General features: G+C 64.0%; 1 protein-coding gene across 1 annotated transcript; it reads right to left on the bottom strand.

Moving 5' to 3' along the window:
• Positions 1-516: 516 nt before the first annotated feature.
• On the bottom strand, positions 517-12,303 carry EMID1 (EMI domain containing 1; the record flags this gene model as incomplete). Its single annotated transcript, XM_080628364.1, has 15 exons — positions 517-629; positions 4,722-4,806; positions 5,082-5,126; positions 5,209-5,253; positions 5,349-5,393; positions 5,487-5,539; positions 5,640-5,726; positions 6,102-6,236; positions 6,410-6,508; positions 7,439-7,568; positions 7,694-7,755; positions 7,844-7,930; positions 9,004-9,110; positions 9,978-10,091; positions 12,146-12,303. 15 exons carry the CDS (start codon positions 12,301-12,303, stop codon positions 517-519), a joined length of 1,365 nt encoding a protein of 454 aa, XP_080484490.1.
• Positions 12,304-15,103: the final 2,800 nt, after the last annotated feature.

Raw genomic sequence — 15,103 nt, 5'->3', positions numbered from 1 at the left:
CATTGCAGCCCAGTGCCCCTCAGTGCTCCCAGTGCCCCCCAGTGCCCCCAGTGCCACACATGGGACCCCCCCCATCCCCACAGCACCCATGGGTCCCCTTCACCCCATGACACTGAGCTCATGGACACGGCTTCAGGCAGCGTTTAATGACTTCGGGGGGTCCCAAAGCAGCGGGATGAAGCTCAGGGTGGGGGGGGTCCCACGGGGGGTCCCCATTGTCACCCCCCAGAGCTGGGGCTCACCATGGGGGGGGCATGGGAAGGAATCACACCCTCCCCCCCCCAGAGCTGCCCATTGGGGTGGGGGTATAAAAGGAACAAGTAGGGGACCCCCATTCACACCTTTGTGCCCCCATCCTGGAGGGGGGGTCAAGCAAAGCATGGGGGGGGGCTGGTGCCGTGCCACCAGCTAGCACCAAGAGGGGGCACCGGAAGGGGGGGACACCCCAAATCTCCCCCCCCCTCCAGAGCACGGCAGCGGGGGGGGGACAGTGGGTGCCCCTCCCCAAAGGCTGTGTCACTGATGGCCATGGGGGGGCCGCTGGTGGGGGGTCACGATGGGGTACGGGGGGGGGTGGCCACGGCCACGCTTGTTCCGGGGGGGGGCAGCACCAGAGCCGGGCTCTGCCTCTGTGGGGGGAAAGGGAAGAGGTGTCAATGGGACCCCCAAAAGCCACCCAATGGGGGGGGCTCCTGCCCCCCAAATGGGGGTCATTGTGCAGGGACCCCCACATCGGGATGGGGGACACACACAAAGGGACCCCCCCCGCTGGCACCCGGCCCTGGCACCCTGAGGTGTGACCCTGCAAAGCACAGCTGGAGCGGAGGGGTGGGATGGGGGGGGCACCCCGCTGCCCCCCCGCTGGGTGAGCAGGCATGGGGGGTGTTGGGCATGGGGTGCACGTGGGGTCCCTCCGGCCAAAGGGGCTCCATGGGTGTCTATCCCAATCCAAGAGGGGCTCCATGGGTGTCTATCCCAGTCCAAGGGGGGCTCCATGGGTGTCTATCCCCATCCAAGGGGAGCTCCATGGGTGTCTATCCCAGTCCAAGGGGGGCTCCATGGGTGTCTATCCCAGTCCAAGGGGGGCTCCATGGGTGTCTATCCCCATCCAAGGGGAGCTCCATGGGTGTCTATCCCAGTCCAAGGGGTGCTCCATGGGTGTCTATCCCAATCCAAGAGGGGCTCCATGGGTGTCTATCCCAGTCCAAGGGGGGCTCCATGGGTGTCTATCCCCATCCAAGGGGAGCTCCATGGGTGTCTATCCCCATCCAAGGGGAGCTCCATGGGTGTCTATCCCAGTCCAAGGGGTGCTCCATGGGTGTCTATCCCAATCCAAGAGGGGCTCCATGGGTGTCTATCCCAATCCAAGGGGGGCTCCATGGGTGTCTATCCCAATCCAAGGGGAGCTCCATGGGTGTCTATCCCAATCCAAGGGGGGCTCCATGGGTGTCTATCCCAATCCAAGGGGTGCTCCATGGGTGTCTATCCCAATCCAAGAGGGGCTCCATGGGTGTCTATCCCAATCCAAGGGGGGCTCCATGGGTGTCTATCCCAATCCAAGGGGGGCTCCATGGGTGTCTATCCCAATCCAAGGGGAGCTCCATGGGTGTCTATCCCAATCCAAGGGGGGCTCCATGGGTGTCTATCCCAATCCAAGGGGAGCTCCATGGGTGTCTATCCCAATCCAAGGGGGGCTCCATGGGTGTCTATCCCCATCCAAGGGGAGCTCCATGGGTGTCTATCCCAATCCAAGGGGGGCTCCATAGGTGTCTATCCCAATCCAAGGGGGGCTCCATGGGTGTCTATCCCAATCCAAGGGGAGCTCCATGGGTGTCTATCCCAGTCCAAGGGGAGCTCCATGGGTGTCTATCCCAGTCCAAGGGGGGCTCCATGGGTGTCTATCCCAATCCAAGGGGGGCTCTATGGGTGTCTATCCCAGTCCAAGGGGGGCTCCATGGGTGTCTATCCCAATCCAAGGGGGGCTCTATGGGTGTCCCTTGGTTTGAGAAGGCCTCTAAGGTCACCCTTGATCATTGGGAAGCTCCAGGGTTTCCATGGCCCAAGAGGGTCTCCATGGTTGTTTCTCAATCCAAGAGGGTCTCCAGGGGTTCCCTTAGTCCAGGGGGGGCTCCATGGGTTTCCCTTGGTTTGAGGTCTCCATGGTCTCCCTTGGTCATTGGGAAGCTCCAGGGCTTCCATGGCCCAAGAGGGTCTCCATGGTTGTTTCTCAATCCAAGAGGGTCTCTATGATTTTCCCTTGGTTTGGGAGCTCCAGGGGTTCCTGTAGCACAAGAGGGTCTCCATGGCCACCCTTGGCTTGAGAAGGGCTCCATGGTCTTCCTTGGCCCTAGGGGGTCTCCATGGTTGTCTCTCTCAATCCAAGCAGGTCTCCATGGGCTCCCTTAGTCCAAGAGGGGCTCCATGGGTTTCCCTTGGCTTGAGAAGGGCTCCATGGTCTCCCTCAACCCAAAAGGGTCTCCATGGTCGTTTCTCAATCCAAGAGGGTGTCCATGGTTGCACGTCCATGGTTTAATCCTCCAGGACTAAAGGATCCATTGAGGAGCTCCAAGGTTTTCCTTGGACCAAGAGGGTCTCCATGGCCTTCCCTTGGTTTGAAGTCTCCATGGCCTCCCTTGATCATTGGGAAGCTCCAGGGTTTCTCTTGGCTCAAGAGGGTCTCCATGGTCTCCCCTGGCCTTGAGGGACAGCATGGTTTCCCTTGGTTTGAGAAGGGCTCCATGGTCTCTCTTGGCCCAAGAAGGTCTCCATGGTTGTTTCTCAATCCAAGAGGCTCTCCATGGTCTCCTTTGACTGTTGAGGAGCTCCAGGGCTTCCCTTAGCTCAGAGGTTCTCCATGGTCTCCCTCGGCTTGTGAAGGCCTCCATGGTTTCCCTTTGGCCCAAGAAGGTCTCCCTTTGTCCAAGGGAGTCTCCATGGGTTTCCCTTGCTTTGAGAAGGGCTCCATGGTCTCTCCTAGCCCAAGAGGCTCTCCATGGTGTCCCTCAACCCAAGAGGCTCTCCATGGTTATCTCTCAACCCAAGATGCTCTCCATGGTGTCCCTCAAACCAAGACCCTCTCTATGGTTATCTCTCAACCCAAGAGCTTCCCCACAGCCACCCTTGGCCCGGGGGTGCCCCGAGGACCTTTCCATGTGCTGCAGCCCCCGTTGCTCCATGCCCGCAGCCATGGGGAGCCCCAGCTCGTGCAGGAGGGAGGAGGAAGAGGTTACCTGGCCCGATGAAGGCTTCAGCAGGGTGCCCAGGGCCTCCAGCCGGGCCTGCTCCAAGGAGGATGGGAGCTACTGGCCTGGGGGAGAGTGAGAGAGCAGAGAGCAGCGGCGTTGGCAGCACGGGGTGACAGGGGTGACACAGGGTGACATAGGGTGACGTAGGATGACAGGGTGACACAGGGTGACAGAGGGTGACACAGGGTGACAGAGGGTGACACAGGGTGACAGAGGGTGACAGAGGGTGACACAGGGTGACATAGGGTGACACAGGGTGACATAGGGTGACGTAGGATGACAGGGTGACACAGGGTGACACAGGGTGACAGAGGGTGACACAGGGTGACAGGGTGACACAGGGTGACAGAGGGTGACACAGGGTGACATAGGGTGACATAGGGTGACACAGGGTGACAGAGGGTGACACAGGGTGACATAGGGTGACGTAGGATGACAGGGTGACACAGGGTGACACAGGGTGACAGAGGGTGACACAGGGTGACATAGGGTGACGTAGGATGACAGGGTGACACAGGGTGACACAGGGTGACAGAGGGTGACACAGGGTGACATAGGGTGACACAGCATGACACAGGGTGACATAGGGTGACGTAGGATGACAGGGTGACACAGGGTGACAGAGGGTGACACAGGGTGACAGGGTGACACAGGGTGACATAGGGTGACACAGGGTGACAGGGGTGACATAGGGTGACATAGGGTGACGTAGGATGACAGGGTGACACAGGGTGACAGAGGGTGACACAGGGTGACAGAGGGTGACACAGGATGACAGGGTGACACAGGGTGACATAGGGTGACACAGGGTGACAGGGTGACACAGGGTGACAGAGGGTGACACAGGGTGACATAGGGTGACATAGGGTGACAGGGTGACACAGGGTGACATAGGGTGACATAGGATGACAGGGTGACACAGGGTGACACAGAGTGACATAGGGTGACAGGGGTGACACAAGGTGACAGGGTGACATAGGGTGACATAGGGTGACACAGGGCAACACAGAGTGACACAGGGTGACATAGGGCAACACAGGGTGACAAAGCAGAGCGCGGTGGCAGAGCATTGGGGTGCCATGGCCCAGGGTGCCAGGTCTCCAGTGTCCTCCTGCTCTCACAGGGGTGCCAGGGGCTCCCCCATTTCAATGGGTCCAGGTTGGGGACCGGGGGTCCCTTGTGCTGCTGGGGACATGGGTGTCCCCTGTGTGTCCAGGTCCCATTGGGGTGCTCCATGTGCACACAGACCCCCATGGATGTGCCCCCAACCTGCCTGGGGGGACACAGGTTGGTCCCCAAGGGAGGCACTGTCCTGGGTGTCTCTACGCAGGGGGGGTCCTTGGGTGCCATTGCCCTATGGCCACGATGCCACCACGGCATGGGCGCTGACATCACGCTGACATCACACCGCAGCCATGACATCAGCAGCCCAGGGTGACGTCACGGGGCCGGCGGGGAGGGGGTCACCCCACTCACCATAGAGCCCGATCATGGTCTCCAGGATTAGAACCCTCTCTGCCAAGATCTTGAGCGCCTCGCGGAGCTGGTGCAAGCCCTCCCCCTGCCAGAGCACAGGGACCGGTTCAGGGGGGCCGGACCCACACATGGACCGGGGGACACCCCCCTGGTGTGGGGCACGGAGGGGACACGGGCACCCCCCACTGCCCGGTACCAGTGGGGCAATGGGGAAGGAGTGGGGGGAATCCCAGGGACTGGGACCCCCAGGTCAGCATTGGGGTGATGGGGACGGGACACGGCACTGGGGACCCCGATGTCCCCATTGAGATCCCGGGGGGGGGAGCAGGGTTGGGGTCCGGGGGCCCCCCCATCACTCACCCAGGTGCCCCTGTCCCCCGGCTCGCCCCTGGGGCCTCTGTCACCCTGAAACAGAGAGGAGGGGGCCTGGCAGCGGGGGGGCACGGGGGGGGGCAGCGGGCGGGGGGGGCCCGACCCAGCCCTGTACCTGTGCCCCGTCCTGCCCGCGGCTGCCGGGGGGGCCCTGGGGACCCTGCGGGGGACAAGAGCCCGTCAGCACCCGGGGGGGGGCACAGACCCCCCCCCATGGGGATGCTCACTGAGACCCCCCCCTTGTGCCGCACTCACCCTGTCCCCCTTGTCCCCGGGGGGGCCGGGAGCCCCGGCTCTGCCCTGCACAAGGACAAGGAGCTGTCAGCCATGGGGTGGGGGGGATGAGATGGGGCTGAGCCCACCCCGTGCCCCCCCCCCCCCCCCAGCACTTACATCGGGTCCTGGGGGGCCGGGAGGCCCGATGGGACCGGGGGGACCGGGGGGTCCTGCAGAAGAGGAGGCACCGCTCAGGTTGGCATTGGGAGGGTGCCCCACAGAGGGACACCCCCAAAGTGATGGGGTGGGGATGGGGGGGGACACACGCACCCACTGGCCCCATGGGTCCCGGGGGTCCGGCGGGACCCACGATCCCCCCACCAGCTTCAGTGACGGCGTTGGTCAAGAGCGGGTCCCCTGGGGGGAAAACGGGGAGGGTCAGCATGGGGAGGGGACCCTGTAAACCCCCAATCCCATCTCCATCTCATCCCAATCCCCATCCTTGTCCCCATTCCCATCTCCATCCCCATCCCCATCCCCATCCCATCCCTAGCCAATCCCTGTCTTCATCCCCATCCTCATCCCCATCCCCATCTTCATTCCCATCCTATCCTCGTCTCCATCTTCATCTTCATCCCCATCCATATCCCCATCCATATCCATATCCATATCCCCATCACCATCCGCATCCCCATTCCATCCTTATCCCCATCCCCATCTTCATCTCCATCCCATCCCCATCCTCATCCCTATCCCATCCCCATCTCCATCCCCTTCCCATTCATTCCTTACTGGGCTGGGTGCGGAGCACCGCTGGCCCCACAGGCGCAGGGGGCCCAGGGGGTCCAGGGGGCCCAGGTGACCCCTTCTCTCCAGGATCCCCCCTGGCTCCATCCCTGCCGGGTGGTCCTGGAGGACCGGGGGGGCCTGCAGGGAGGAACAGGAGGATGAAGGCTGGGGGGGGGGGGGGGGGGCCCTGTTGAACCCCAATGCCTGCAGCTGAGCCCCAAAACTGCTGCAGGGACCCCCCGAGATCTGCTCTGGCTGCAGCCAGGCACTGGGATGGGAACCCTCAACCTCCTCCCGGGCTCCCCCCTTACCTGGAGGCCCCATTGGCCCCTTCGCCCCTGGAATTCCTGATGGTCCCCATCCTCCTGCATCCCCCTTGGGGCCAGGGGGGGCCCGGGCTCCGGGTCTCCCTGCAGCCAACAGCACCCTTAGGGGAGCACCCGGGACTCCCCCCTCTGTGGGTGCCTTCCACAGCACCCCCCTGGGGAAAGCATTGGTCCAAGGGGCACCCCAAGGGCTGGTGCCCCCATCCTGCCCCAAACCAAAGCACTGGGGGCGGAGCAATGCCCCAAGTCCTCCAACATCCACCCCATCCACCCCCGAACACTGAGCCTCACATGTGGCCAAATATCCCAGGGGACGGGATGGGGATGGGATTGGGACATGGATGAGGATGGGGATGGGGTGGAGATGGAGGTAGGATGGGGATGGGATGGGAATGGGGATGGGGACTGCGGCTGGGATGGAGATAGGAATGGGATGCGGATGGGATGGAGATGGAGATAGGATGGGGATGGGATGGGAATGGGGATGTGGATTAGGATGGAAATGTGGATGGGTTAGCGATGCGGATGGAGCAGAGATGGAGGTAGGACGGGGATGGAATGGGGATGGGGACTGGGGTGGAGATGGGGATAGGATGGGGATGGTATGGGAATGGGGATGGGATGGGAATGGAGATGGGATGAAAATGGAGATAGGGATGGAGATGGGGATGGGATGGGGATGAAAATAGGATGAGGATGGAGATGGGGATGGGATGGGGATGGGGATGGGAATGGGGATGGATGGGAATGGGGATGGGATGGGGATGGAGACAGGGATGGGATGGGGATGGAGATGGGGATGGGATGGAGATGGGGATGGGATGGGAATAGGACACTGGAGTGGGACTGAGGGTTCCCCAGAGGGGTGTCCCCAAGGTGCCCCCCAAACATTAACAACACCTGGGTGCGTTTTGGAGGGCACTGGCACCGTCACCCCCCCTGCCACAGGGGGTGCCCTTGTCACCATGGGGGGGTGACTGGATGTGGGGTTGGGGGGGGCAGCTCCTTCCTTACCATCATCCCCAGGGCTCCCGCGGGCAGCCGGGGACCCCCAGAGCTGCCCCATCCCTGTCCCCCTGCCCAGGGCACTGCCTTTGGGTGCCGGGGTGGTGCTGGGGGGCTCCGACACTGAGAGCCGGGCCACCTGCAGGGACAGCAGGATTGGGTGCTGTAGGTGCCCCCCCGGGGTGCTGCACCCATCGAAGTGGGGCACCATGACCCGGGGGGGGGGGACAGGACCCCAGGTCGGTGGCACGGTGATGGCTTTACCTGCGCCTCCAGCGTGGCGAGCCGGGCTGTCAGCTCCCCAACACGGCTGCAGTTCAGGCACCCTATGGGGGGCAAAGAGGGGGGCACCGGAGTGGGGCGGGGGGCACCCACTCCTCTTTGCCCATACGGGTGCCGTGGGGCTGGACCCACCTGAGAAAGCCGTGGGGCGCGGGGGGGGGCGCCGTGGGGCAGCGCTGGGACGGCCGCTGTCCCGCAGGGACAGGAAGGTGGGAGCTTCTGCTCAGAAAAGGGGGGGGGGGAGGAAAAGGGGGTTCAGATCCCCCAAACCCACCCCCCAACACCTCCCCCCATTGCTGAGCCCATCCCCACAACTCCCCATGGCCCCAGTGCCACCACCGTGCACAGGGATGGGCAGCGCCGCGCTAAGCGGGGCCAGATGTGGGGCACTCGGCCAAGCCCACAGAGAGGAGGAGGAGGAGGAGGAGGAAGAGCCGCCCCACATCCCCCTGTGCTGCTGCCAGCCAGCTGGCTCCGGAGGTCCCAGTGCCTGACACTGCCCCTATGGGATAGGGACCCACAGTGAGGTCCAAGGAGGAAGGAGGAGGATGAGGATGGGGATGAAGAGCAGGCTGAGGGCCCCCTGCAGAGGTGGCAGCGCCCATCCCACCAGATGGGACCTTTCCTGTTATTCACAGCCAAGCCAAGCACCGACGCACCCTTGCATGTCCCCATCCAGCCTGATGTGAGGATACCCATCCACCAGCCATGACCACTGCTCCACAGGGATCTGCTGATCCCAACGCATCCAGCTACCATCCATCCACACACAGGGATGTCACCCACTCACCCAAGAGCATCAAGCCAAGCCATCTATCCACTTATTCATCCATCCATTCATCTACCCGCAGGAGCATCCATCCATCCATCCACTAAAGTGTGGGAACATCCGTCCATCCATGGGAACATCCATCTACCCACCCATGGGAACATCCATCCATCCATTCACCCATCCACAGGAGCATCCATCCATCCATCCATCCATCCATCCATCCATCCACAGGAGCATCCATCCATCCATCCATCCATCCATCCATCCATCCATCCACCCATCCACAACATCTATCCACCCACTCAACCATGCGAACATCCACCCATCTAAGCCTTTCATCCACACAGAACATCCCCATCCATCCCTCCATCCCTCCATACATCCATCCATACATCCCTCCACCCATGGATCCACTTCTGCCTCCAACCCTGCCCACCTCAGCAGCAACCCCAAGCCCTTGACTGACACCCCTAGCAAACACCAGAAGCCCAGCACCAGATCAGGATGAGCGCATTCCCACCTTCCTGGCAGTTGCTCCCGCTGTGCCCAGGGCAGCACCTCCACTCCAGCGCCGTCAGCGTCCTGTAGCTCACCCTGTAGATGGGCCGGACCATGGTGCGGTAGCTGCTGGCACAGAGCAGGGCAGCGCTGTCACCCCATGAAGGGATGATGGTGCCCTGCATCCCTAGGTGATGGTGCCCTGCATCCCAGGGTGATGGAGCCCTGCATCCCAGGGTGATGGTGCCCTGCATCCCAGGGTGATGGTGCCCTGCATCCTGCGGTGATGGAGCCCTGCATCCCGGGGTGATGGAGCCCTGCATCCTGTGGTGACGGAGCCCTGCATCCCAGGGTGATGGAGCCCTGCATCCCAGGGTGATGGTGCCCTGCATCCTGCGGTGATGGAGCCCTGCATCCTGGGGTGATGGAGCCCTGCATCCTGTGGTGATGGAGCCCTGCATCCTGTGGTGACGGAGCCCTGCATCCCGGGGTGATGGAGCCCTGCATCCTGTGGTGATGGTGCCCTGCATCCTGCGGTGATGGTGCCCTGCATCCCAGGGTGATGGAGCCCTGCATCCCAGGGTGATGGAGCCCTGCATCCTGCGGTGATGGAGCCCTGCATCCCGGGGTGATGGAGCCCTGCATCCCTAGGTGATGGAGCCCTGCATCCCAGGGTGATGGTGCCCTGCATCCCTAGGTGATGGAGCCCTGCATCCCAGGGTGATGGTGCCCTGCATCCCTAGGTGATGGAGCCCTGCATCCTGTGGTGATGGAGCCCTGCATCCCGAGGTGATGGAGCCCTGCATCCCAGGGTGATGGAGCCCTGCATCCCTAGGTGATGGAGCCCTGCATCCCTAGGTGATGGAGCCCCGCATCCCAGGGTGATGGAGCCCTGCATCCCTAGGTGATGGAGCCCTGCACCCTGGGGTGATGGAGCCCTGCATCCCGAGGTGATGGAGCCCTGCATCCCAGGGTGCTGGGGGGGTCACCGCTCACCTGCCCCCGCTGCAGGCCAGGGGCCAGCGGCACCCCTGGAACACGCGCTGCAGGAAGGTGCCGTTCTGGACATGGCACGACACCGTCCGTGTCACCGTATACGAGCACCAGTTGCTGCAAGAGAGACCCCCAGTGCCACCAGCCCTGCCATGGGGCTGGCAGGGTCCCCCCATCTATCCCACGGGGTCTTACCCCCCAAACCCCCTCCTAACCCAGCTTTCGGGGTGCCCATGAGGAGCCCCGTCCCTGGCACGCCGGGGGGAGCTGGGGCCCTGCATTCCTGCAGCATTCCCACCCGGCACGGCGCTGGCGCCGGCTGGCCTGGAGCAGGGCCCGGAGCCCCCCCCGCACCCCCAGCCCACCCCTCCCCGCACAAAGGCTCCTTTCTTCGGGCTCCTCATGCCAGGCTCTGCCCGCCCAGCCTCAGTTTCCCCCTGCGGAGGGGGGGGCACAGCGCTGTCCCCATGTCCCAGGCTGCACCCTCGGCTCTGCAATCGGGGTCAAACCCCGAGGTTTTGGGGCCGTCGCAGCCCCTGCAAGCTCGGGGGGGGGGGGGACACAATTGCCTGGGAGGTGCCGGGGGGCACAGCAGGGGGGCACAGGGCTTTCCGGCCGGGCACCAGCCCAAGCGGGACGGGAGCCAGCGCCACGACAGCGCCGAGCCCGCCGCGGCCGCTCCGCGCTCCTGCTGCCACCCGCGGTGGTCCGGGGGGGCAGCGGCACCTCCAGCGCCCCCCAACCCACGGGGACACCCCCCAGCATTGCCCCCATCCGGCTCCCGGGGGATGGTCCCCATGCGGATGGCAACGGGATGTGACCGATGCTGCTGCAGGGTGAGGGTGCAGGAGCGGTGCCAGCGCTGGCTGTGCCGGGTGCCCGCGGGGATGGGATGGGATGGGGATGGAGAATGAGGAATGGGAATGGGGAAAAAGGAATGAGGAACAGGGAAAAGGGAAAGGGGAGTAGGGAGTGGGGAAAGGGGAGTGGAGAAAGGGGAATGGGGAAAACGGAATGGAGAATGGGGAATAGGGATTGGGGAAAGGGGATTGAAGATGGAGAATGGGGAAAGGGAAAAGGGGAATGAGGAATGGAGAATGGGAATGGGGGAATAGGGATGGGGAATGAGGGATAGGGATTGGGAAGGGAGAAGGAGGACGGGGAATGGGGAGTGGGAATGGATCCCAGACCGTTTCTCCTCCCTCCTGACAGAGGGAGGACAGGAGCTGGCGGGCATCAGCCATTGGCACGCAGGGGCTCGCGTGGCCTCGCCTGACCTGGCCCACCATTGCTGCACCGAGTTGCCCCGGGCTCTGCAGACACAAACCCGGGCAGAGCCCGCCTTGGGGTTGGCTCCGAATCCAAGTCCACCCCTTCCCAAGAGCATCCTGTTGGCTTCGTGCCCCTCACTTGGACACGGAGGGCCCCAGCCATGCCTCAGCCCAAGGAGTGGGATGGGGGCTCCCTGGTGCCATCGGCAGGGTGGTGGGTGCCGGGTCCCTGGCTGGGGTGTCCCGAGGGGACCCCACAGGACAGTGCCAAGGCGCCGGGGGCTTCCTGGGCTGGGCCGGGAGGGGAAGGGGAAATGAGGCAGCTTCTGCCCGCTGCCGACCCGAGCGGAACCGGGAGGTCCCGGCAATCCGGTGCCGGAGACACGGCCAGAGCCAAAGATTTCCTGTAAACAACCCCCCGGCACCCCCTGCGCTGCGCCGGGACCGGCCGGGGGGGGACGGGGACCATGGCCCCCCAGAACGGGCAGTGGTGGCCCCCGCCACCCTCCGGGCACGGGCAGGACCCCCACTACCAGCCCCAGAGCACCCAGTACCCCCAGTAACCCCAGTTACCAGCCCTGGGTGCTTGGATAAGCCCAGCAGCGATGCTAGCCCCATAAGCCCTACTAGCCACAGTAGTCCCCCAGTTAGTCCCAGTCAGTCCTGCTGCTCCCATATCCCCTAGAGAGCCCCGGTAGCCCCCCGGCCTTCCCAGCCCCGGTAGCCCCAGCAGCACAGACTGAGCAGTCCCTGCCCTGCGATACCCTGTACCCGGTGCCCCCCGGTGCCCGATGCCCCCCGGTACCCATTGACCACATCCCCGTTGCCCCCAAAGCTCCCCGGTGCCTGCGCTCCACCCCCGTGCCCAGACATCCCCCCGCGGTGCCCCGGTGCCGGTACCTGCGGGCGGCGGGCGGCAGCACGGCCGGGCTCCAGGACTCGGCGGCGGGCGGCAGCAGCAGGCAGCAGCAGAGGCACAGGCAGAGCCGCAGGGGTGCAGGCAGCGGCACAGGCAGCGGTAGGCAGCGGCGGCAGCGCCCCCGGGCACGTCCAGCCATTGCCGGCGCTGCCCGGGCACCGGCACCGGCACCGAGCGGCGGGAGGGGCAGCGGAGCGGGAGAAGGAGGAGGAGGAGGAGGAGGGATGGAGGAGGAGGAGGAGGGACCCCCCCTCCTCCCGCCTTCCGCCTCGTCGGCGGCGCGGTCTGGGCACACACACACGGAGCCATGGCCCGGGGGGGGGCACGATGCGTGTCCATATGGGTGCACACGCGTGTGCGCGTGTCCATGTGCATGGGTGCACGTGTGTGTGTGCTTGGGTGCACACGTATGTGTGGTTCTGTGTATGCACGGGTGTGCACATGGGTGTGCATGTATGTGGGTGCATATCTACGTGTGCTTGGGTTCGTGCGTGTGTGTGCATCCCTGTGTATGCGCGTGTGTGTGTGCATGGGTTCACATCTGTGTGTGCTTCCGTGTGTGCATGGGTGCATAAGTGTGTGCGTGGGCATGTGCAGGGGTGCACACATCCGTGTGCTTCTGTGTGTGCACAAGTGCACATGTGTGCACATCTGTATGCACATGGGTCCACACATGTGTGTGCACACACATGTACGTTGGCACACAGATGTAGGTTCATCTGCGCGTGCATGGGTGCGCACATCCGTGTGCTTCTGTGTGCACACGGGTTCACGTGTGTGTCTGTACATGTGTGCATGGGTTCACCCCTACGTGTGCATGTGCGCGCACGTCTGTGTCCTCATGCCCTCACCCGTGGGCTCACATGGCCCATCCATGTTGCGTGCGCTGCAGGTCCCTGCGTGTTCATGTCCCGTGTTTGTGTGTGTCCATAGCCTGGGTGTGTGTATATCCGCCTGCCTGTCTGCCTGCCTGCCTGTCTGCCTGCCTGCCTGTCTGCCTGTCCGCCTGTCTCTGCTGCTCTTCCGGCTGCCTCTTCCATGTGCATGTGTGTGGTCCCGTGTCGGGGCATGCAAGGAGGCCATGTGTGTGTGTGTGTGTATGTGTGTGTGTGTGCGGGTGGTCCCTGCTGGGGGGGTCCCACAGGCAGCGTCTGTCTGTGCCTGAGGACACGGCCCTGCACCAGCAGCACCCAGGACCCCCCACCCTCTGCTGTCAGCACCCATCACCCCCCATCACTTGCATGGAGGTCCCAGGTATCCGGACCCCCACCAATGGAGTCTATGGGGGTGCACCCTGCTTGTACCCCCCCTTCTATGGGGAGAATGGAAGTGCTGGAGCTGGTTTGGGGGACACAAGTGGGGCAGGAGGAGGGAGCACCCCCATACCCCCCCCATGGGTACCACCTTCCTCTGGGCAGGGGTGAATTGGGGGGATAGGGGTCGATGCACCCCACAAGCGCACCCCACACTGGCGGTACCCTCACGTTGGTGGGAGCACAGGGTGTCCCCCGGGGTGGCCTTGCCGGGCTGTTTACCTCGGTGGGTGCTGGAGCAGCCGAAGGTCACCGCGCTCCTCCTCAGACTAAACAAGGCTTGGCTGGTGCTGGAATCCCGTGGGATGCTGCACCAAGTGATGCCCGTGTCCCCCCCTCCGGGTCTGGGTGCTCCCCACCATGGGATGGATCCCACTTGGCTCTGGGGGGCTGCAGGCACTGGGGTCCCCATCTTGTCCCCCTCAAGTGGGGCAGCCCCACTCCTGCTGCTCCCTCCTGGCTGTCCCCAGCACCAAGTGGAGCACATGGGGCCTGGCCTCAGGATGCACAGGACATTGGCCCCATGGGTCCCCGAGTGGCCCCTGGCCAGCCCTGGGGTCCCTTCTCCCATGGCCACCCCCTGCTCAAGGGCTGGAATCCCCCAGAGCTCCTCGCCTGTTTCAAGCTGGCTCCATCCCTGTCCACAAGCCATGGCCCTGGCCCAGGTCCCCCATGGCATGACCCAGCTCCAGCTCCAAGTCCCTGTCCCGGGTCCCTTGTCCCCATTCCATGTCCCTGTCGCAGCTCCAATCCCCCATTCCATGTCCCAGGCAGGGACCAGGGCTCAGCGTGGGACACCCTGGGATGGGCACAGGCTGCCGGTGGGTCCCATGGGTGCTGATGGGGGCCTCCCAGCCCTGCCTGAACACGGCACAGGGAGCCGGCCCCAGCCGCATCTGCCCTGGGGACGTGAGACCTGGGTGCAGCTCATGGCAGGGATGGGGCAGGGATGGATGCGGGGTTCCTGCCCCCCGCGGGATGAAGGGGACGGGCGGGTGTCCCCGTGCCGATACCTGAGGCCAGCAGGGGTCACTGCGGGGCCACCGCTGCCCGGTCCTGCGCTGGTGCTGGTGCTGGTGCTGGTTGTAGAGTGCTGGTGCTGGGTGCTGCTGCTTGCACTGGGTGCTGGGCGATGGTGGTGGGTACTTGTGCTAGTGCTGGGTGTAGGGTGCTGGGTGCTGGTGGTGGGTGCTGGGTGTAGAGTGCTGGTGCTTGCACTGGGTGCTGGGTGATGGTGCTGGGTCTGGTGCTGGGTTCTGGTGCTGGGTGCTTGTGCTGGTGCTGGGTGTAGGGTGCTGGGTGCTGGGTTCCAGTGCTGGCTGCTGCTGGTGGGTGCTGGTGCTTGTGCTGTGTGTTGTGTGTTGGGTCCTGGTGCTGGGTGCTGGTGCTGGGTTCTGGATGCTGGGTGCTGGTGCTTGTGCTGGGTGTCGTGTGTTGGGTCCTGGTGCTGGTGCTGGGTGCTGGTGCTGGGTTTTGGGCGCTGGTGCTGGGTGCTGGGTGCCCGGTGTCAAGGGTGTCCCTGGTGTGGTCCTGGCCTTGTGCTGGGTATGGGTGCACTTGTGGCTCGTGCTCTGGATGCCAGGATGGGTGCTGGTGCTGTCCCCAGTGCGGGGCACCAATGCGTGC

This window comes from Psittacula echo, assembly GCF_963264785.1.
Source record: "Psittacula echo genome assembly, chromosome: 13".
In the NCBI taxonomy this organism is placed as follows: Eukaryota; Metazoa; Chordata; class Aves; order Psittaciformes; family Psittacidae; genus Psittacula; species Psittacula echo.
The sequence above is the reverse complement of the archived record's forward strand: the minus strand, read 5'-3'. Positions and strand labels throughout refer to the sequence as shown.